This window comes from Ambystoma mexicanum, chromosome 2p (assembly GCF_040938575.1).
Source record: "Ambystoma mexicanum isolate Mex_15411 chromosome 2p, UKY_AmexF1_1, whole genome shotgun sequence".
Classification (NCBI taxonomy): Eukaryota; Metazoa; Chordata; class Amphibia; order Caudata; family Ambystomatidae; genus Ambystoma; species Ambystoma mexicanum.
The window spans coordinates 222,957,800-222,982,157 of NC_090923.1; the positions used below are offsets into that span (position 1 = coordinate 222,957,800).

General features: G+C 47.2%; 1 protein-coding gene across 1 annotated transcript in view; it reads right to left on the reverse strand.

The window, feature by feature from the left end:
- EDEM1 (ER degradation enhancing alpha-mannosidase like protein 1) overlaps nt 1-24,358 on the reverse strand; it is a 224,568-nt gene that overhangs the window by 171,145 nt on the left and 29,065 nt on the right. Inside the window, exons 2-4 of the mRNA XM_069643495.1 lie at nt 5,923-5,995; nt 964-1,067; nt 445-616 (exon numbers count right to left, since the gene is read on the reverse strand). Coding sequence (XP_069499596.1) covers nt 445-616; nt 964-1,067; nt 5,923-5,995 — 349 coding nt within the window. The remainder of the gene's footprint in view (nt 1-444; nt 617-963; nt 1,068-5,922; nt 5,996-24,358) is intronic.

Below are 24,358 nucleotides of genomic sequence, written 5' to 3' on the forward strand. Positions count from 1 at the left end.
GAACTACAAGCATCCCAAAAGTGAAACCAGTATCCTTTAAGAGCATGGCCACATGAGTAGGAATGTTTGGAACCGTCAAAGGGCAATATGGAGATTGAGGGTTTGGCACTTTGCGGATTTCCCACAAAATAGTCATAATTCAGTACATCAGACCGTTTCTCTCCATGGGTTAGATGAATCAGTGGCTATTTAAGGGCTATACAAAAGCAAATCAGAAGCATTGACCTGCAAACCATGATTACAGCTGCAAATACCTGTTCAATAGGCAGTAAGCACGTAGGTCAGCAGCATGCTCCAAAGGAGGTAGGTTCATTGCACACAAATATAATGAATACCATCTTGTTTCACAAGTTGCTCTCCGTCACTTGGATGAATACTTTCTTCCAAGCAACACAGCAGGATACCACCACATTAATGGCATGAGGTGGCCAGCAAAATACTCACCCGTGGGTACGGCATTCCAGTCTTTGTGTTTTCAAAAGCAGGTAGGAGTCGAACTGCCAGATCATGGGCCATATGAAGTAACTCATTATCATAGTCTTTAATGGTCATATCCCCAAAAGGCTGCTTGGAGTCTGTAATGATGATGTGGGCAGAAAGAAGGCTTCCCAGAATTCTGTCAAAACAAAAAACAATTGTTTCAAAGAAAGCTAAATTGAAAAAGTACAAAAATAACTTGGTCAATTGCACACACTGAAGCCTACATGACAAGTACATAGGCAGAAAAGTATCCTTAAGAGAGCCATTTAAAGCTACTGTAGATTGAAGTTCGCAAGTGACAGTCGAACAACTTTAAATGACCAAGGCCTAGGGAGAAAGGGAGTTGCGAAATCAGTGCAGATCTCTCAGAGCATTCATAGAAATATTTGCATACACTCAAACCCCTTCTGGTTGTTAAATATTTTAACACAAGTTCAGTCGGATTTGACAAGAAAAATAATAAAAACACTTGTGTTTACGTACCGAATGGTCGCCTCAAAAACTTGCACAGTTGAATCTCTGTCGAATGACACAGTCTCAATCACCAACTTAACAGCTCTCTGAAACTCTGAGGAATTTCCCATGACCTATTCAATAACAATGAAAAGGACAGTTACTCTGGGGTTATTTCCCCCATACTTAAAACAGGCACCTTCAGGTTGGGCTGGGAGGTAAAACCCTGCTCTATTTAGCACACAAAATGTATACTTATGCTAATAAAATAATATTACTGAAGCAATGTTGACAGTGACCTACCCAAGACTCCTTTGCAGGATGCTGAACCCAAAAATACCCGATCTAGTGAGTCCAATTTAGTTACATTTGGAATGGTTGGCATCCAAAAGCAACTCTTAACCCTCGTAAGGTATGTTCATTGCTTTCCTGGAACGTATACCATCTCCTGCCATATGAAAATTCTAGGCAGATTGTGAGACGATAGCAGACAAGAGTGGTCCGATACCTTTACCAGACAATGAAGGATTTACATTACATTAAGAAATACCACACAGTAAGCATTTTCTGCAGAGGAAATAATTCACATCAAGAATTACCAGTGACTACAAAAGTAGGAAGGAGCAAAGAAAAAATGACACTCCATGAACTTCAGTGGCTACTCAATCTGCAATGCACATGAAATTGTTAAGGGCTGCTACTGACCAACTACAGACCTATGACACGATTTTCTCTGGAGACGAAAACCACGGTCACCTTTCCACCTTCCCACCCCTCCCCCCACCAACAAATCAAGTTACATCCTGAAAGATAGGAGATGGCTTAGCTATAGCCATACAAGTAGATGAATTACGAAGTAGAATTTTATCTTTTTGGTTTCAGCACCAAGTGGCCTTTGCCTGAATCCAACAAGAGCAAAAAGCCAGAATGGAAAGCAGAGGCCAGGTTTCTAGAAGTGCACTAATTGTTCAGCCATGCCCGCAGGCGCTCAAAATATAGCTCAACCAAGGAGCCAGGTTTGTGGAAAATAGTCATACTTGTTAACCCTTGGAATGTAGGGTTAACATTACAGCAGGACAGACGTGACCAACATTACACATGACATATGTAATCAAATAAAAGACAGTCAATCTAGCATCAGTTTTAAAGGCAGGACTTGCACCCTACGTGCCCACTCCTGCCTGCTACTGTACATGGAAAAGTTAGTGTGCCTCACTAATGTGAACTGAAGATCTTACTTTTGACAGGAAGAAATTGAAGATGGGGGAACGCACAAAAGTTGGTGATTCGCACAAGGTTTCGTTGGTAAAGTCAGAGAGCAGAGATTAGGATCCAGATAGACTTGTACCTACCAAAGACACCAACTTGACACGAATTATCAAAATGTTAGTATAGAGCTTCTTTTATTAGGACGCATTGCCAGATTCATCAGCTAGGCAAAACAAACCAGAGGAAGATAGATATTTGATCAAGATCACCTGGATTAGAATAAATCGGAGAATACAAGATCCCCCACACGTAAAATACCATCTGTGAAGGTTAATAGGAGGGTTATAATGCATTGGATGACAGGCTTAAAGTAGACAATTTGTTGGTTTGAGACAAGTTATGGTTGGTTTTCTTAAACCCTACACACGATGGGCCAACATCCAAGACCCGGGATAGGGCTAGAGTGTGGTGTATGGTTTAGAATTTTTAAACAAAATGGAGTCTAAATAGTGCAGGCTCTCCTCCACTGCCCTTCACTGCTGATGTGTCCTGTCAGAAGTTTGCGTTGAGGTTGAATTGCCCTTACCCCTTGGTCAGATGTCTTCCATTCCCTATATGGCACAGTACTTCCAATGGAAGCTCAGCTAGCATCCCCACTGGGCACCAACTACCCACAATGAACCTGTACTACTGAAGCCATGAGGAGCATATGGAGCTGGGACTATCGCACTCTTCCTCATGCAAGGTCTGGCGGGTGCCAACTTGAACCCTGCCAGCAGGTGTCGAGGAAACCGTCACCCTCCATGTACACATCCAGCCTTACCATCAGCTTCAGCCTTTGCTAGCTCAATACACCACCATCAGGTCATAAAACGGAAGGGATGTTAATTTTTCAAACTCCTTGCAATACTTCCCTTTCTCAGCCCCAGAAGTTGGGCTAACAAGCCTAATAACACTTGATAGATATTTGCGATCGAGCCCTTGCCTGGCTCCTACCTTGCCAATTCTCCGGGAGCAACAACAGCTCTAAACTCACTCTTAATTGTTGGTGTTCCCCAAGGCTCTGTCGTGGGTCCGCTCCACTTCTGCTCTTGGGGAACTATCTCCTCCTTTGGGTTCTCGTACCAACTCGTCATGGACGACACCCACATCTTCTGTTTTCCTGAACTCTCCTCTGATCTATCAAAATTTCTAACCATCTCTCTGCCATTAATTATGGGATGGTTTCACACTCTCGGATGTTAAACTCTACCAAAACAGAAGTACTCTTCTTCCCTGCCAAAAGCTCTCCTCTCTTTCTCTGTCTATCCAGTATGTTGTATGCGGTGCGGAGAAGAAGCTGGATTCCCCCCCCTCTGCTCTCGGAAGCTTTAACCTCCACTAGGCCACACATTCAATTGGCCACCCCAGATGCCCTAGTCTTTCCAACTTTCCTGCAGTCCCATCCTGTCCAGCTGCTTTCATGTCCAATACTTAATTCGGCCAGGAGTTGAAGTCCCCGCCCAATGATATACAACTCTGCTGCCAGCGCGTGTATGGAGTCTGTTTTCTGTATAAATCTTGCCTGCCCAAAGTTAGGGGCATAAACTGGCCAGCACCACCCGCCCCCCCCCCTCCAGGGTGCCCTGTATCACAAGCAGCCGTCCCTCTATAAGTTTAGTTGCTACACACCATCAGCATTGCTCATGTAGGGGTCATCCCCACCCCACCCCACCCCGGTTTACCAGCCAAGTGGACCGGTCCAATGCCTGCCCCTCAAACTTAAAGTTCGCTCTTCCCCACAGTCACCGAGCATGTTTCTTGCAAGAATAATATGTTCAGTGAGGCATTACGAAATTCCCTTGCCACTAGGGTTCCCTTTATTGGAGAGTTTAGTCCTTTTACATTTAAGGTACCCACAACCAGACTCCTGCACCCTTCAATTTGTACCCATCATCCCGGCTACTCGCCCTTCCACTCCATCCTCAACTAACTCCCACCTTCTCCCATTCAGTATGGGACAGAGTCTACTATTATCTTGACGGACACATGCTACCCTGAGGATCATCTCCCTGTTAAACACCCCAATGAACATTATAACAAATTGTAAAGATAACCAGAAAAGTGCTGAAAAAGTTGCTGAAACTCTTTTTTCCCCCCCACAGATGTCCAACTTGGAGTAAAGGGGATCCCCTCCTTCCAGCACTTTTTCTTAGTACCTTTCCATCCCACCTGGGGATACCCTAATCCACTTGGCCATTAGCGGTCCCTCAGGAGGTTCTGCAATCCTGCTGCTGCTTCAGTCTCGTGGGGGTCCTGCGCGGCGACGGGCCATTCAGGCGTATATATTTTCTCCCCGTTTGACTTCTCTTCCTTTGTGGGCCCGGGTTTGGCAATTGCCTGTCCCCATTCGTGGCCGGTCTATCAGGGTCCTTTAGTTCAACTTCCATGTCTGAGGTGAGGTGGCACAGGGCTTGTTCTGCCTCATCTGCCAAGGTTATTAGATAATCCATTGCTTCCACGTCGAACTATAGTGAGAACAGGTACCCCCATCTGTATCAGATGCCTTTCTCTTGTAGCCATTTCATGAGGTGTCTGCAATCCCTTCACCTGGAGAGTATTGATTAGACAAGTCCTGATATAGTGTCACCCTTGATCCCTCAAAGACCACTTCTTTGCGCTGCTTCGCCCTGGTCAGCACCCCAGTCTTATCCCTGTATCTCAGAGATTTGGCTACTATAGAGCATGGGCAGTTTCCATAGGGTCTTCCAGCTCTGTGCGCTTGCTTTAGTTGCACCGCTTTGCCTCCTTCAGCTTTGAAAAGATGGAAAATGGCCTGCACCTTCTCCTCAACTTGCGTCAGGGTCTCTCCTGCCATTTCTCTGAGACAGTATTCCGACATGGTTTCTCCTCGCTCGATTTCTAAATCGAGCATCGTTCGCATCACATCTTCTTCCCTTAGCTCTAGCTCCGTCATCCTGGCGCGCAGCCGCATCTTCACCAAGTCCGCGTTTGGCTGGTTATTGCCAGGCCCTCCACCTTGCCTTTGACTGTACCCGCCCCCCCCCCCTCTGCTTGTTAGGTCTGCCAGTGAGGGAAATTATATATAAGAGGATTGGTTATACATTAACATATGCAACTAAGGTAACGGTAAAATGCAACTGCTGCAGGTAGTTGTGTCAAGCTAGATCCTCTGGCCAAGAAATCCAAAGACTAACAATTCAGGGAATTACACAACCACACTGCACAAATACAATTTGTGAGATTATGATCACATGTAATGGGATTGAAAACAGCCAAAATGTGTTTCGACCAATGGTCTTCTTCCAAGCTTTAAATGTTTCCTGTATTGACATCGCATTTTTTGGGGGAAATGCGAGCTGATTAATATGAACTGAATTACACCACCAGTGCGGAACAAAAGTCTCCTGTCTCACACCAAGACAGGAGACTTTCGTTCCACACTGGCTGTGTAGTTCAGTTCATATTTATCATAATCTAACAAATTGATATCAAACATGACATGTACCTAACAGTTACATGGAAGGCACACATGATGGAATGAACCTTCAACTAGCCCAACAGGCACAGAACACCATTTCCTTAGATAAAACAGACGAACCGAGGTTGCCAAATTAAACAACCGACATGCCCAGGTCCTGTGATGGGAAAAGAAAGCCTAGCTTACAGAAACACTTACATTCAAAATGAGCAAGTTGGTAGTGCTTGGATCACACATGCCAGACCCAACTCTAAAAAGAAAGCTTTAATTATTTTTGAAGTATATGCAGTTCAACTCACCGCTAGTGTGTCCAACGCATCAATCAGAGTTAAGGAATAGTTCCCCAGGACATCATTGATGTTAAGGTTTGAACTGAAACAAACATTTAAAAGTGTTAAGAATAAACAAGCACTATAACAACCCCATATGACTTGCATCTTCTGCTCCTAGGAATCATGCAGCAAAACTGGCTGCTTAGGGCATGAAGTTAGTATGGGGTGGGGAAGTGTGAACTAGCTAAAGACTCTGTGGCTTCAAATGATCAACACATTTCTACACAACACTGAAGCTTGGATGTTCGAGAGCTTTAACACAAATCTAAGCATACAGAATTTACACAGAGCGTCCAATGGGACGAAATTTATAATAGCCCAAAATATTGCCTCACCAATCCTAGCCAGTTCCCCCCATTTTCACCAACCTTTGCTGTATAGTTCACCAACTAAAAATAAAAACCTCAGTCTACAAATCAGAGCATTTGGGCGAGTCAAGATGCTGAACGGTGCCAAGATGTAAAGGGTTTGATATAAACGTACTCCCCTTTCATGATAGATAGCAAACATTGATCAGCCAAAATGGACAAATACATAGATGTGGACTAGAGTTGCTGGGCTGTTCTCCAGGTTTATCAGTAATCGTATTTCCAGAGTGGGGTTTAAATATAAAAAAAATAAAAAATAAAAAAATCCACACAACAAAAATTGATTTGTTTGCGCCACTCATTTTACTTCCTCCCCAGAAAAATCTAAACTAAATGAGGCCGACATGCTAATGCACAGAATAAATCCAGTCTTACTGAGCACGAGAGGTTTTGTGCAGTGTTGTGAAGGTAATTTCAGGATTTGATGGAACAGGTTGCCATCTGTAAATAAGCACTCTTCAGTTAGTACCACTGACACCTACACACTCCGGGGCAATGCAGAAACTCTGGCATTCACATATGGAGTCGAAAACCATACCATTGGCTAGCAAAAAATTACATGAACACACAGAAATGGGTTATTTACCCATCTTAGGTGAATTTGATTGAAGTAGTAATGCAATTTTAGTTACTAACGGATTGTTTTGTCTTGGGGGAGCAGGAAGCTATCCTAGGATTACTAGGCAGCATCCCACTTTTCAACAGCATATATGAATGTACCCATATACCATCATGTTTACTCCACTTTTACATGATGCACATTCATCATTTAAAAGTGGTAGAAATGCACAAAGTTACAAATCCAGAGCTTGCTTCCTAAATGTGTGCCCACTGCACATAGAAAATGGAAGTAATGTTTGAGCTCAACAACCCTACGAACGGTTTCCTTCCCAGGTAATAAGCTGGTTTCTTAACATAACATAAATTCAAAGATACCATCTATGGCAGAAACGAGAGGGCTTTTTTGTTATATTAAAATTCATAGAGGAGACTGCATTTAAGAGACAGTGAAAATAAGCATACAAAAGTGGCAATTAGAGGTCCCTGAATCAGACCACCAAAGGAAATGGCAGTTGTACAAGCAAAGAGAGGCCCTTTCTTAATCAGGCCTGCACAAGAAAACGGCTTGTACTGTGCAGACTGTTCCAGATATCCTTGTGTAAACACAGGACAGTACACACCTAGCTTAAGAATGATCCAACAGCAAGTGCTAACAAACCAGTCCTTTAGTTTCCTGTCAGGATTGCATAAACTGAAGCACATACTCTGCCTGCCCAGGTCGAGATCCGGTTGGTTTTACACATCCTCGCAAATCATGCTGTAACTTAAGAAGTAACCCTTCCACCACCATTATCTCCTAGTATGGAGTGTGGGGGAGGCGAGCGAATAGACAGACTGAGTAATGAGGATTTCCAAAAAATAATCTGCCGGTTATCCCTTAGTCCCTCCTAGCCCTTAGTCAATTAAAGACATTCCCCCTAGAATTACAGACAATAAATACAATTACAAGCAAAATGAAAAACTTTATTCTCACACACACACACAAGACCATTAACATGAACAGAAGTAATTCTACCAGAAGAGCCATAACATTGTTAGAAAACATTAGCACAGACATTACGCTGAAATAAGTACACAAACGTGGAACTGATCTCTAACCATGAGTGTAGTTGGTGATCTAGAAGGTTGAACATATGAAAGTGCACATCATTTAGGTCAGGCCACAACAACATGCAGTGTTCTAGATATTGTGGACCAAGTCTCCAAGGATGCCTCATCAGATTGGTTAGGAGTTGTCCGAACCATGTGGCGATCTGAAGGTTGCAGAACCATGCTCTAGGTCCATGGCAGGTAATTAATTTCTCCAGCGAATGCACAATAACTGCCCACAAATGGGCATAGCGGATGGAGAGATCTCACACTAGCCTTCTTGCGGTCTAGCCCCAAACAGCCGCTTATGCTTTTCCAGTGTGAATCTCAAAGCTTCAGGCTTCTATCCTGCTTTGCAATGTGCCCTCCAAGCCCAATCCACAGGCTTTGGCACCCCTGTACCGCTAGGCTCCTTAAACCGCTGCCGATAAGCTCCACACTTCAGTCACCTTACAACATTTCTGTTCCCATTCAAAGAGCCCTTGCAGCACGTAGCAGACCCTTAATTGATATTACTGCTCTAGGACTAACCACCAAAAACACACATGACATATCATACTTCATAGTGGCAGAGTCGAGTTTAAGAAGCTTTCTCCTGTGGGATTCGCCATAAAACTCCAAGATTTCGGCTAATACAGCATCAGTGTGACTGTAGAAAGATCCTGGTCTGTGAGGCGATCTCCCTTGTGAGGCGCTTTTCGGCAGTTAGCTCTGAGGAGGGACGCTGTGCCAAATTTGAGTGACGACGCAGAGAGCAAGGCAGAGATCGGTGGCATTGATGGAATGTGCTCCGATAGCTTTTATAAGGCGGGACAGTGTGGTAAAACAGGATTTCGGCTCTCCAACAGAGGATCCCTGCGGAGTTGAATCTGTTGAGCTGCAGCCTAAGTAATGACACAGGGTGGCAGGCAATTCACTACAGCCGAGCCAGAGTGGGGCTGCATTTAGAATAAAAGGTGAGAACTTTACCCTCCCGTTGGGGACACTGCTCCATTTCACATTAAACGCCTGGGTTTGTTAAGGATTTCAATCAGGCGATGCACACCTTATACCAATATTACAAGTTATCAGGATAAGTATAGGATGACTTTGAGATTGGGATGGAACAAAACAAGGCAATGAAAGGTATACTATGGTTCCTATTGATACCCACAGTCCACTTTAGTTTTTAGATTTTGGACAGTCAGCGCTTGAGTCAGCGCTCGGGTCACCACACGGATCTGGTCTAACAAAGGACAGCCGGACAAAATCAGCGGGGCAGGGACTAGATACCAAAGGATAGTTCTTCTTGACTGGCAATTCTGGTTACTGGATACTATAGATCAGCTGGATGGCAGGTTTGCAGCAGGCATACATTTAGTGAGCAGCAAGACAGGTTAATTCAGGATGCTTCCCAAAACACTGCTGCGTTTCCCTTGGTTATTGGGATTATTTTTTTAGAATCGAGGCCCAGCTGAAGCAGGATCAGCAATGCTTGGCCTTGTGGTTGGGATCTGGAGTTTAGATGGATAAATGCAAGAAGACAGGAACAGGACGCCGGCGTAGAAGTCAGGAATCAGTGCGTTTGTGTGTGGTCAGGGGCTCTAATTTATAATGCCAGGTGACATCACATTATATGACAGGGGCAGGCTTTACTACACATGCCTCTAACAATAGGATTGGGAAAGAGTAAGAGTCTCTGCCTAGCTCTTTGCTGTTTGGATCTCAGAAAAATATCATGTTTATGGGGTGATATTTACAGTGTCCAGAAGCCTAATTTTGCCACAACCACGTATTTACACAATTGCAACTTTTTAGTAAATCAGATACACAGGTTACATTCCCCCTCCCCCTCACATTTCAATCCAAAGCCCCAGTCCATAAGGCCTGGTTTCGCTCCACTACCAGTTGTTCGCACTTTTCAATGGGATTTACATTTCTCCAAATTCTACAACTTTACACATGAGTGGGGATTGTCATAAGGAAGATATGTACAACATTTTACATTTGCAACATGGATGCTTTTCTGGTAATTCCACATAGATCACCATTTATGTCCCCTTGGCGTCACGACATTCTACCAAGTTCTAAACTAAAGGCCACAAATGTACTTTTATACTGTGAAAATTCTACATGGTTACCAATTTTGGCTGCAGAGTTCAAAGTCTTTAAAAGTTTCCTTATGGAATAGTCTTTAGAACAAATCGGAGTCACGGTTTGTCATTTTATTTCCAGCTGACACCAACTTGCATTTCCTTTCAAGCAGGATGAGGGGGTTCCTTCAGCCTGATTGAAGTTTTAGGCTTCCTTCCCTGAGAACTGCATTGTCCTGGGTTCCAACAGACAAAAGTCTGCTCCGCCCTTATCAGTGGGTTGGCAGGATCTGCTGGGGATATAGCCCTTTTGGCAGACAACCTATTTTTCAACTTGGTAACTCAAGCCATCATGGGTTTAACATCTTTCACTATTGATCTTAAAATCAAGAATTAAATAAGCCTGTTACATCAAATAACATGCGATATATTCTCCCCGGTAACAAACCCCTTTAGACAAGAAAAACTTATTTACCAGGGTACCGTAACACAGGCATTTGTTTTTCCATATTTTGTAAGCCTATTTTCACACATGGTGCAAGCCGATATTTCTTTCCTTAATTCGGTTTTGGGCAGCTCACTCAGATTTCCACAATGATCTTGTAGCTAAAGTAATTTTTCTTTGAATGTGCGAGTTCTTTTGAAGACAGCTGATGTTTGATACATTGTGGAGAAATACGCGTGCTTTCCCGTGCGGGTAAAAGCAGAGTTCTTAGTTACTTTACTTTTGACACGTCCCGTCATTCGGAATCGGGCCCGGTTTGGCTAAAAATCATTGATTTCTCCTGGGCATGGCAGGACCTTTTCAATCACAGCAGTTTCATAGTAAATGGATGGATTTAGCATCAAAGCAGCTTTTACAAAGAGTGAAAAAGGTTTCATTTTGAAAGGAAATTTTGGGGTTTTCAGCAAAGCAATGATGCCAATTTTCTTAATTCCATGTATACGTTTCAGTGCACGCTGGCATGCTCCTGCAGTGTGTCCCCTGTTGCCTGAAATGTGGGTGGCAGGATGATGCAGCATTCTTTTTGGTTGTTAAAAACTTAGTTTTGAGATATTGGTGCGCACAGGAGCTAGCACAGCCCTTTTGCTGGGTCTTGCACAAATGCAGCAAAGTGATGCGGTAAAGCACAGGTCAATATATCCCACAGGTGGAAGCAAACTTCAAAAAATTCAAAGCTCTCGCACGAGGCAAACAGAGGTCGGAGGAAAGGACGCCTAGAGTCCAACAAGTGATCTGGGAGGGAAAAATCACTGCCACCATATAATGTTTTGATGGGCCCCTCAGTAGGACTACTGAACATTGCTACCGGGTGAAGGTGCAGTTTGGACTTCGGCGCAGAAGCGCCCTTGGGGAAAATACACCCTTGAGAAACCGTATAGGGGAATGGTAGGATGCAGGAAATTGCAAACCTAAAAACAACAAGGCACAGGGGAGTCCCTGTAGAACAACTATCAAACAACTTCATTCCCCAAGCCGTCGAAAGGATACAGCGACTTTTCAAATATAACATATTGGTCTGATTCAGACTGGAAGAGGTACCTGGTCAATGCCAGAGTCCAGGGGGAAAGGGAAAGAGCATACTCCCTCGTGCCCACTTATTCCTGAAGAAAACCTGATTAGAGGCTGTTGGCCGTGGTCAAGTAGAGCTCAAAACACACCTGGAACGAGCTACAGAGCTGGCAGAGTCACAAGCACACTACGGACAGTCACAGCAGCCTGCAAGGAAGATGTAGAACGGTGCTTTCAAGTCAAACTTTGCATCCTTAACTTCAATTTGATGCTTTTACTGCAGAATCTAAATCAGCCCTATCAGATATGCAGAAAGACATTTCTTCTGTCGAGGAATGAATGGATTCGAATGAGAAGGCATTACAGGACTATGAAAATCGGAAGAACTCAGACTCACAATCTGGAGCTACAAAGTGAAGACCTGGAGAAAAGATCGCGAAGATCTAATATTAGAGTGCAAAATATTCCAGAATCGGCTCGGAGAGAAGAAGTTACCGAATTGTTTAGAGGTCTGTTGAACACCCAAGTGGAGAGTGCAAACTCAATGGATAGGAAACATAGGGTTGGTCCAAGACGACATGAGGCGGGCGCACGACCTAGAGACGTTCTGGTCGCAATGGCCAATTACCCCCAGAACGAATAGATAGATATTGCAAGTAGCGAGAAAAGCGGTACAGGTTACATTAAACAAATGAAATCCAACTATATCAGGATCTTTCCCCACTGAGGCTAGAAAAAAGAATAGGGATGCGTGACATCCTGCAACATCTGCAAACGCACAAGTTACCGTATAGGTGGACTTTCCCTTTTGGACTTTTGTTCAGTTGGGAGGGCAAACAGTATTGAGGGGCAACGAAGGAGGGGGAGGAAGCACGAATCTTGTGTCTGGATCAGGAAGGTCAATCGGATTCAAGCACTACGGCTCGGGACTGTGCTCCCTGAGGCCCGCAATTCTGGGAACGGACAACAGTACAGCGCTCCAGGACAAGAAATCAAAAAGGGCCCTCCAAAAGAAGATAAGCCTACTGCCCCTTGAACAAACAGTTTTATTTCACTGAGAGGAAGTGGATACTGACAAGCAAGGTACATCTCACGGATTATGAAAGTTACACTGTTAATCTGCTGCTACGTAGAAGTTTGCCTTGGATCCTATAAGAGACACAAAGAGGGTTTTAGTATGCCCTACATTTGTCCCTGGTTTGGGAGGTAGGCCATCTCCAAGGACTGAGTCCGAGGAGAGATTAGCAAAGATGGCTTATGCCAGGGAGAGGGGAAAGTGGAGGGAGGGAATGGGTACAAGTTGGGAGTTGAAAAGTAAAGTATGAGGTGGGGGTGTTGGTATACCGAAATGGAATCTGAAGGTCAGAGGATGGCCCTTGGATGTGTATCCCAAGGCAGTGTCACAAACTATTTTAGCTTCTGTTGTTGAGTCTTAATAGAAGGGGGCTTGAGAAGGAAATTGGAGCGATTACTACACACACCAGCCGGACCTAGTTACCTTACAAGAAACCCACATTAGATACCAGGAGTGGCATAAGCTGAAGCAATATTAGATTACTGGGCAGGCTAATGCAAAGGGGAAAACAGCAGGGGTACCGATTGCTTTCAAAAGCAGGCGTGCAGGTCTCGATTAGGTGGGTTCAGGCCGATAGGGAAGGTCGCCATCTATATCTACTGGTGTAAAAAGTGAAAAAATTAAAAAAGTCTCGATAACTATTACGTTTATGCCCCTAACAGATCAGGAGGGGTTTTTGAAAACAAGGTTATCCAATCTGGAACAATTTCGGTCAGGGAGAAATAATTTTAATAGGGGATTTAAATATCGCATGGGACACTGTACGGAGTAGGAGTGCTAGCACCCCGCGTGCCCCCCCCAATCTCCAAAACGAATGACCTCTTCAACTCTTATTAAAAAAGGGGTAACTGGCCACCAGGGGGCGCACGGACGATGAGCACCGCCGTGTGAGCTCCGCACTCTTAGGTCCCAAAAGCACTTTGAGCCCCCGCTTTTGACCCCCCCGTGGAGAAGCAACTGCTGCTCGTGCCACCCGAAGTGGCCCTCCCACCCACTGAGCGAAGTTTGAGTGAAAAACGGACTTCCCATCCCGGAGTAATGTCCATCCGACAGCACTGCCTCTCCCCGCCGCATACGCAGCAGCCGGAAAGCGGGACGCGAATACGCGCCACTTCAAGGAACCCGGCTCCCTCCACAAGCCGACTGCGAGCGGCGCAGGCCCTGCTGCGAACCCCCGGCGGCCGTAGCCCTTCCGCCTGACCCGCTTCGCCTGCGGACAAACGACCATCTGGGACAGGCGAGTGTGTCCGCCCTACCCACGAGGCTACCTGAACAGCTCCGGGCTACGGAGCGAAAGGAAGCTGTGGAGAGGGTAAGTGCCCCCCCCCCCTCAGAGCACGCAGCAGCGCTTCGCCTGGCTTGGGGCCCTCCCTATTCCCCCCCCCGGCACTCTCCTCATCAAGGGCCCGGGCCGGCGATAATGTTTGGGGCGCAGACAGGAACCGCCCCACCACCATAACCGGGCCCCTGCGACAGGCTGCACGCGGCCTCAAGAGGGCCCCCACATCAAGGCCAGACACACAGGCCACTGAGGCGGCACACGCATATATTGAACGCGGCCTACGCCTTCGGCCCAGCAGCTCTGAAGGACAAGCGCAGTGCCCTGGGAGATTTAGACGCCACGGAAATCAGGGCAAGGGACTTGCGCCCGAAGTGAGGACAGTGCAGAGGGTTGCCCCCCCCCCCCCAATCTATGGGGCGTGTGCCCTCCTCTGCAAAACCACCAGTCTTTCGCAACCCCCCCCCGGGCCTGGACCTCAATCTAAATCGAAGCTACTGGTCAGGAGATTTCCCCCCCCCCCACACCATCTTGCCTGGGCCTACACCCAAGACCACGCAGACAGCGGAGCACCCCTTCCATTGGAAAGGCTCCCCTGCGCTGAGAGCTGCGGGGCGTGTGCCCTTCTCAGAGCCAACGTCCATAAAGATGCCCGCCTCCACTGGACCTCAACACTGTTAAACGGGTGCCCCCCAATAAACCAAGACGCAGCACACGCCCTGCCCCTCCTCAACTGCCCAGACTCCTCTACCAGAGGGCACCCTCCAACCTTGAGCCATATTCAGTCGGGTGGCTGTGGAACCAGGGACAAGCCTTGATTTCCGCTCTCTGGCTGTACCCTTAGTGGGATCTCTTGCCCAAACACCGCCAAACCCAACGTATGAACGCCAAGGAGAGACTGGCAGCATACCAGTTCTCACCCTCGCAACACAGCTATTGCGCACCCGGAGTCGCCACTATGTCATCACCGGCCCCGAGGCAGCCTCCACCAAAGTGGAAGTCACCGATATCCTCAACGAAATGCGGAGTACAAGAGCTGACATTGGCGGCAAAATCGATAAAATAACCCAAAGGATGGGCAAGATGTCGGACAGGCTTGAAGAAGTTGAGCACAACCAGACCTCGCTGAACACCCTAGAGACCCAAATGGACTTACGACTCGCCGGACTCGACGCCAGGGAAGAGGAATTTTGCCTAAAAATCGATGACTTGGAAAACAGAGAGCGGCGCAATAACATACGCATCTTCGGAATTCCGGAGAACGAAGGCGAGACTGAGTCAGACCTGAAAAGAACATTGCATAGCATAATGAAGTTGCTTTTCAATGATGATTCAATCGATGAACCCAAAATTGAACGTGTCCACAGGGCTGGGGGAAAACCAGGAGGCCCGCGATCGGTGCTTACCCGATTCCATTACTACGGAGACAAGGCCAGGGTCTTGGACAAGGCCAGAAACACTCTGCAAGTCACGTTGGGCCCGGTATATGTCTCCATATAACAAGACCTATCCTCCCTCACACTAGCAATGCGGAGAAAGAGCCATCCACTCACCAAAATGCTGAAAGAAAAAGGGGTCCGATACCGTTGGGGTTATCCCTTCTCGCTTTCCTTTGAATGGGAAAGCAATGCCATAAAACTAATCTCAGAAAAGGATATTAGGTGCTGCATATTTGACCTATTGGGTACCCAAGAGGAGGAACCATCACAGAGCGGAAACGGGCCAAAGGCAAAGGAATGGCACACCAAAGGTCCACGGAGAAAGAAGATGCAGGGTGCCAGGAAATATAGACGGATGAACGCCTCCCCGGACACCGAACATTGAACCCACTTTGTTCTTTTACTTGTTTCTCTTCTCATGGGTGCGCCTGACGACGGACATCAGGCTAACTAGAGACCTCTGAGAACGTCGGATGGACACCCATTGGGTAGCAACGGGGGGGGGGGAGGGTGGAATCGTTATCCTCACACCGCCCCACTTGATGCAGATGAGGTGCTCACAAAGCAACCTGGGATGAGGGTACACTTAGATGATGTGATTCGATGCACTTTAGTGGGCCTTAAAGAAGGTGGAGGAAGCCGAGGTTTGTGTGCGGCCCGAGAAAGGGTAGCACGTAGGAGGTGGTGTGAACCGATATGAAAATGAAAGAGGGCTCTTACAAAGTTTTACCGGGGGCGAATATCGGGCGCAAATGACCGAGATCTTATTGTTGAAATTCAGTTCAGTTCGTTAAAATGTTTACATATGCAGACGGGGGTGGGGGGGTATGGGGGCTCATGGTTATGTTTTATAATTATGTGGTTGGGACCGTTTGAGGTGTGGTTCCCGTTGGTGGTCCGAAGACGATTGGGTGAACATAACCCAGCGGGATCTGACGCCGTATGGTTTGGGGGGGGGGGGGGGGGAGGGGGGGTGGAGGGGGGACATTTGCTAGTGCAACTTGAAGGGTCAGGTGGAACGGATGAATACGAAAATGAGGAGGAGAAAGGCACACACAATACTGTTGAGGGCTGAGCGACAAGGATGTTCAGCGGCCCGCATAGGGCCACATAGGAACCGGCTAACTTGTGTAGGAATAGACATATGGCAGGCGCTTAGAGCAGAGACATTGAGGCAGGTGCACTTATTGGGCTACCTCACACATTGCAATGGCAGCGACACCTAGACATTACAAGCTATGCATATGTACACTCAATGTAAAAGGCTTGAATTCCCCCACTAAACGCTCGCTGGTAGCGAGGGAATTTAAGAGGTCTAACATTGATATTATGTTCTTACAAGAGACGAAATATCAGAAGGGTAGCGAGAAGGGGATCCCCAGTGGTCTGGTGGGGTACAGATATTGGCGTTCGGGTGTCCTCAAAAAAGCTGGGGTGGGGATCCTGGTCCAGAAGAACCTCTGCATGAAGATCCTAAATTCCTGGACTGACGTGGAGGGTAGGGCCATGTTAATAGTGGGATCCATTCAAACCAGTTGTAACCCTTGCCACAATTTATGCACCCAACCAAGGCCAAAAAAGATTCCTCCTTAAAACGACCGAATAGCTGTTTAATAAATCGCAAGATCATACTATTCTTGGGGGCGACTTCTACACATGGATGAGCAGTGCCATGGATAGGCAAACCGCACACAAGGTCTCCCAACCTCCCCGTTCGCAGGAACATGCAGAAATTAAAACGGTACTTGCCCTGTACGGCCTCGGACAGTTGGCGTCACTTACATCCAATGGACCAAGGATTTACCTTTCGATCCATCCCTCATGACACGCTCACAAGAATAGACCATCTGTTCCTCTCGGAAGACCCAATGAGAATACTCCACACCACAGACACACATCCCATTGCATGGTCTGACCATGACATGGTTGTGGCGGAACTAGACTGGGAAGGCCTTGCCCATCGCAACACTAAGTGGAGGTGCAACGAAACGTTGTGGTCGGATGTGGTTTTCAGGGAAGAATTGGAAAACGAAATCAAACAATTCTTCTCAACCAATGACACGGGTGAAGTCACAAAGTCACGAAAGTGAATGTATGGGAAGCGGCAAAGGCCACTCGGCGTGGGATCCTAATCAGGGAGGGGCCGAGGAAAAAGAGGGCACGCAGAGAGTCTAGCCCAGACATCTCAACATAGAGCTGCACACCTTGCGGAAGCTAAGGCATTACAGGAGGAGCTAAAAGCCCTGGAAATGAGCAAGGTGACCCAGACCTTACAATATCTGAAACAAAAGTACCACTTGATACACGTGGCACAAGGGAGGAATGACAAGCCCACCCTCCTGTCGCTTGATGCCGAAAAGGCCTTCGACAGAGTCGTTTAGAGTTCCTGGAAAGGGTTCTAGTCTGGATAGGTCTTGGCCCCAAACTACGCCGCGCCATTAATGCAATATACTCAGCTCCCCAGACCTCTGTAGCGGTGAACGGTGGCTACTCAAGGTGGTTCCTATTAGAAAGAGGCACCAGGCAAGGCTGCCCATTATCTGCTATACTGTTTGTGTTGTCTCGAACCACTGGCACAGAAGCTTAGACTTGACAAAAGGGCGGGAGGAATTAAAGTGGGGGGGGGGGGGGGGGGAGATCAGGAATACAAACTAGGCCTATATGCTGACGATATCCTTCTGCATACAACAAACCCGTTGAGTTCGATACCTGCGGCTATAGAAATAATTGGGGAATACGGCCAATTGGCGGGCCTGAAAATCAACACAGAGAAATCGGTCCTCCTCCCGCTAGACAAGAGTAGGGACTCAGAGGTTGAGCGATTCACACCTCTAGGGATGGAGGTTAGTCTCACTACATTGCGATATTTGGGCATCAATCTGACTCGTGACCTGGGTGACCTATTTGAAGCCAACTCTCCCTCGATACTAAGTACAAAGACATTGAACGGTGGACAAGGCTAACCATCTCGTGGATGGGCCGACTGAACACCATTAAAATGTTAATCCTGCCAAAGTTACTTTACCTATTTCAGATGCTCCCCATCCAACTCCCCAGAGATTTATTTGTAGCCACCAAAAAAGTCCTACATACCTTCCTATGGCAAAACAAAAAACCCAGGGTCCCTGCTGCCTTACTTCACCTCCCGAAAGACGATGGCGGGGTGGGTCTCCCAGACATAGAGCTGTACTATAGAGCAGCACAACTGCGAGTGCTAATCCCACACGTCAAACAACAAAAAGACCCTCAATGGATAGGCTTAGACAACTACTATCTCCGTCCTTTTATCGTGGGGGAATGGTTATGGGTACCTGGGCCCCAATTAAGATTAAAAATCACCCCATCCTCGGGACCATATGGGACATATGGAAACCAAAGGAATGAAAGGAGTCACAACATGGCCCTCCCCCCTGGCACATCTATGGGCCCCGGGATGACATTCCTGATCCAGGCAGTTTTGAATCATGGTACGAGGCAGGGCTTGAAAGGGCAGGCCAATTACGGAGGAATAACGTTTTCATCACTATCCAAGAGCTGGAGGAAGCTCTCGGCATAGGTCAGCTCTCAGTTTTCCAATACCTAAAACTAAAAGGTGTTATGACCCGGGAGGTCTGGAGGGAGGCGCGACAGAGACCTCACACTGTTCGAAAAAAATTCTAGACACATACATAGGCTCCAAGGGACTCATCAGTGCAATGTATGCAGCACTAGAGTCAACACAACCCCCTCAATCACTTTGAAACATAAATGGGAAAAGACCTTGGGAGACATCTCACCCCAGAAACATGGCTCAAGATTTGTAGAAGGACCTCGAAAACCTCCATCTCTTGTCAGTACATATTGCATGGGATTAAGCTTTTGTATAGGTGGCAGTATGACCCACTCCGGCTAGCCAGGATGGGAGTCCTTTCTGCTGGAGGGGCTGTGGCCAGAAAGCAGACTACTGGCACATGTGGTGGGGATGTAGGGCGGTCCAGGCATATTGGGACGAAGTGCTCAGTTGGATAAAAGAGCTTGAAGGAGAGGAAAGGGAGAAGCACCCACTCTTGATCCTATTTAGTTTGGTCGAAACAGAAGAACAAACAAATTGCCCATAATGACACATGGGCTCTTGCTTGCTGCGAGGGCCTGCCTTACAACTGTGTGAAAAAGAACTAGTCTACCAACTAAAGCTGAGTGGATCAACGTCTCCCGTAATATCTTCAATATGGACAAGCTAATAGCAGCCATTCATGGTGATCGCACTTCCATTGACAATGAATGGTCCAGGTTCCGAGCCAAGTATACTGCATAAAGTTGTGTGCAACACGATACAGCTAAAGCGTCATTGCAATGATCTGCCTACTATTCTAATGTTAATTCCGAAATGTCTTATGCAAATGCCACTTCTAAAAAATTATTTTGCCTAGCATCTCCTTCGCCGGACTGTAAAATTTACTTTAGACCAGCTGTCACCTCAAGGGCTGCTGGGTAGGGGGAGGGGGGCAGGTGTCAAGTTGCGGTTAGTCGTTAAGTATGTGCAACTGTAAATCAGTTGAGTTATACTGTATTCTTTGTAATGAAATGCATTCTCTAGGTTTGCAAAACAATAACATTTTCAAAAAAATAAATAAAGGGTAAAATATCTGCCTTAAGGGAGGAGGCCAAAATACTCAATCCGAAACCAGGGCAAGACAGAGCTAAAAGTAGCTCATACTGGCAGATAGCCCTCATGAATATGGAGGCAAAAATATTTACTAAAATTATCACAAACCGCTTAGACCTAATGCCGGACTGTATCCATTCTGATCAGACAGGGTTCATAAAGGGCAGATAAACTCACAACAATATCCGGCGTATTTGCCATCTTCTCGAAAAGGTTGAGGAAAAAGGGGGGGGCGGCGCTATACTGGTGTCTTAGATGCTGAGAAAGCATTTGACAGTGTGGAGTGGTCCTTTTTGTTTGCTACTTTACAAGCTATGGGCTTTGGACCTAAATATATAGCAATGGTACAAGCTAATTATGTGAACCCGTCAGCCAGATTGCGCATAAATGGGCACCTATCCCCCACAGGTTCTCCCCTTCTCTATGCAATACACTTAGAACCACTGCTATCGCAGCTCCGTGAAGTAGGGAGAAAGTCATAAGTTGATGGCATATGCAGACGATATGCTTCTTATGATCAACAAACCTAGAAGATCATTACCAGCTGCACTTACGCAATTAGAAGAGTTTGGTACGGTTGCTGGCCTTAAAGTTAATATTTTAAAATCTGAACTCTCTGGCTTAAACAAGGGGAATTATCTAAGCAAAGGAAACACAGCTCGGCTTCCGAAAGAAATACAGGCGTTGAGGGTAAATATTACATGTACCCAAGGGGAATTATTCTCTAACTTCCGCCCACTTTTGGCAGAGATACAGAAGCTGCCTCAGACTTGGAACTCTTTGATGTCTTGGTCGGAATAATTTGGTCAAGATGGTGATCCTACCCCAAGGTATTTTATGTATTGCAGGCCCTTCCGACCCGAATCCTGGCTCTTTATCACACATTGCATAAAATAATCTCAAAATGTATATGGAACAACAAATCCCCGCCCCCGCCTTCCCCCCAACCCCGCCTCTGACCCCCCGGGTAGCTTTGAAAACCTTAAGGCTCCCTTCCAATAGGCGAGGGTTGGCCCTTCTCAATTGTAGAGATTACTATAGAGCAGCGCAATTACAAGTGTTAAAAGAATGGTTTGGGGACGTTGCGAATAGGAGATGGAAGGGGCTATAGAGGACCCAGAATGGGAGAGAAATTATGGTTACAAAGAATAGACAGACCTTGGAACATCCATCAGAGCGAGATCAAAGACCTGGTGGAGGATATATGGATCAAGCAATTCAACGGCACCACATTACATCATTTCCTTCTGTTACACTCACCTGGTCTCTGAGGGGGGGCGTTGGGGCACGGTTGGAGCCATCCCAGGACTTTACTCCCTTGGATATCTTCTCTCCCCCAACTGCGGCGTATTCGTGGACCCGGAATGATGGAACGGTTCCCGAGGGAAAATGAGGCAGTGAGGATAGCGCGGTGGTGTCGCGGTTCCCCCCCCCTCGACCCTTTCATGCCAAAATGTAGTACGCAGGAGTTTGCCCATGCAAGCTCACCTATTTTTATGTAAGGGTGAGCTCACTGTCATGCTTTCCTTCAGCAGGGGCGCTATGGGTGGACCTAGTTGCGTCACTGGTACAGATTGTGGAGGTCCAGGCCGGCTGCGACCATTCCGTCTCCAAGGTAAGTGTTTTTAACTATGCTTATTGTCCGTATTCTTTGTATTAATTCTTACATAATGATTATTGTTCGTAACCATATATTGTTCTCTCTCCCCCTTAGCGATGAAGATGGCTCAGGATCGCGTAATGGTGAAAAAGTCTATTCTGGATAACCCACTGGTGGTAAGTAGACAGTTCTAAAAGGTGCGCCAAGTTCGTGAGTTGCGCTGCTTTAACGTGTTAAACTCTAGTCTGTGATTGCTCACCTTGTGTTTATTCCCTTTGCAGGTGCGGCTGATCGGAAGCAGCTCACCAGCTAATACCGAACTCCTGCAGGCTGCCGAAGATGAAGATCTGCGTGAGTGCTGCGCCCAAAGATGGCCCCGTGTTGATGAAAGTCCGGGACAGGTAAGTATGCTGTGCGGCACCCGCGGAGGACTCAAGAAGACAGGTAAGATGAATGCGGCTTCTGCAGAGTCGGAAGCCGATAGCAGTGATTCAAGCAGTGGTGTGGCTGAATCCAGGTAAGACGCGCGTGGTGACTGCAGAGTGGGAAGCTGATGGCAGTGCTTCCAGCGATGGGGTGGCTGAATCCAGGTAAGATAATGGAGGTTTCCCCAAGACTGAAGACACACGTACTGAACCAGGTAAGGGTCTTCTGGATGGCGGTAAGCGTTACGCTGCTAGTAGCAGACTAACAAAGCGCCAGTATGTGGGTGGAACACCATAACTTGTGCAGCACAGGGTTGTCCTGGTTGACCAAGGGTATTGACCAGTCCGCTGCACTGCCTCCTAGATACAAAAGCACAAAAGCCACCCTGGAACTATCGTTCGGTAATGCACATGGGCGGCACAAAAAGTGCAGGCAACGCCGATTCATAAACATGGCAAATTTGTTGGTGTCGCCAGTAAACCATTCAGGTGGAACCAACGGTACCGTCCCTGGAAGTACCACTTGAACTGGTGGTGATGGTGGCGAAGGAGTTGGCGCGATTCCAAGTAACGGGACCTGCCCTGCACGAGTTTGAAGCACCTGTCTGGCCAGTTCATTCGAGCAATGATCAAGTCCCTTCTTAAAGACTTTGTCTCTTGTCTGGAGGCATGCACTTCAGCCCGTAGCTCCCCCAGCAATTGGGCCTACTGGTCGGTCTCATAGGTATTCATAGCGCCCAGGCAGAGATTCGAAGATGCTTCACGTTCTGTTACGCTCACCTGGTCTCTGAGGGGGCGTTGGGGCACGGTTGGAGCCATCCCAGGACTTGACTCCCTTGGATATCTTCTCTCCCCCAACTGCTGCGTACTCGTGGACCCGGAATGCTGGAACTGTTCCCGAGGGAAGATGAGAGGCAGTGAAGATAGCGTGGTGGTGTTGCGGTTCCCCTCGACCCTTCATGCCAAAATGTAGTACGCAGGAATTTGCCCATGCAAGCTCACCTGTTTTTAATGTAAGGCTGAGCTCACTGTCCTGCTTTCCTTCTGCAGGGGCGCTGTGGATGGACCTAGTTGCGTCAATGGTCCAGATTGTGGAGGTCCAGGCCGGCTGCGACCATTCCGTAAACAAGGCAAGTGTTTATAACTATGTTTATTGTCCGTATTCTTTTCATGAATTCTTCCCCAATGATTATTGTTTGTAACCATATATTGTTCTCTCTCCCCCTTAGCGATGAAGATGGCTCAGGATCGCGTAATGGTGAAAAAGTCTATTCTGGATAACCCACTGGTGGTAAGTAGACAGTTCTAAAAGGTGCGCCAAGTTCGTGAGTTGCGCTGCTTTAACGTGTTAAACTCTAGTCTGTGATTGCTCACCTTGTGTTTATTCCCTTTGCAGGTGCGGCTGATCGGAAGCAGCTCACCAGCTAATACCGAACTCCTGCAGGCTGCCGAAGATGAAGATCTGCGTGAGTGCTGCGCCCAAAGATGGCCCCGTGTTGATGAAAGTCCGGGACAGGTAAGTATGCTGTGCGGCACCCGCGGAGGACTCAAGAAGACAGGTAAGATGAATGCGGCTTCTGCAGAGTCGGAAGCCGATAGCAGTGATTCAAGCAGTGGTGTGGCTGAATCCAGGTAAGACGCGCGTGGTGACTGCAGAGTGGGAAGCTGATGGCAGTGCTTCCAGCGATGGGGTGGCTGAATCCAGGTAAGATAATGGAGGTTTCCCCAAGACTGAAGACACACGTACTGAACCAGGTAAGGGTCTTCTGGATGGCGGTAAGCGTTACGCTGCTAGTAGCAGACTAACAAAGCGCCAGTATGTGGGTGGAACACCATAACTTGTGCAGCACAGGGTTGTCCTGGTTGACCAAGGGTATTGACCAGTCCGCTGCACTGCCTCCTAGATACAAAAGCACAAAAGCCACCCTGGAACTATCGTTCGGTAATGCACATGGGCGGCACAAAAAGTGCAGGCAACGCCGATTCATAAACATGGCAAATTTGTTGGTGTCGCCAGTAAACCATTCAGGTGGAACCAACGGTACCGTCCCTGGAAGTACCACTTGAACTGGTGGTGATGGTGGCGAAGGAGTTGGCGCGATTCCAAGTAACGGGACCTGCCCTGCACGAGTTTGAAGCACCTGTCTGGCCAGTTCATTCGAGCAATGATCAAGTCCCTTCTTAAAGACTTTGTCTCTTGTCTGGAGGCATGCACTTCAGCCCGTAGCTCCCCCAGCAATTGGGCCTACTGGTCGGTCTCATAGGTATTCATAGCGCCCAGGCAGAGATTCGAAGATGCTTCACGTTCTGTTACGCTCACCTGGTCTCTGAGGGGGC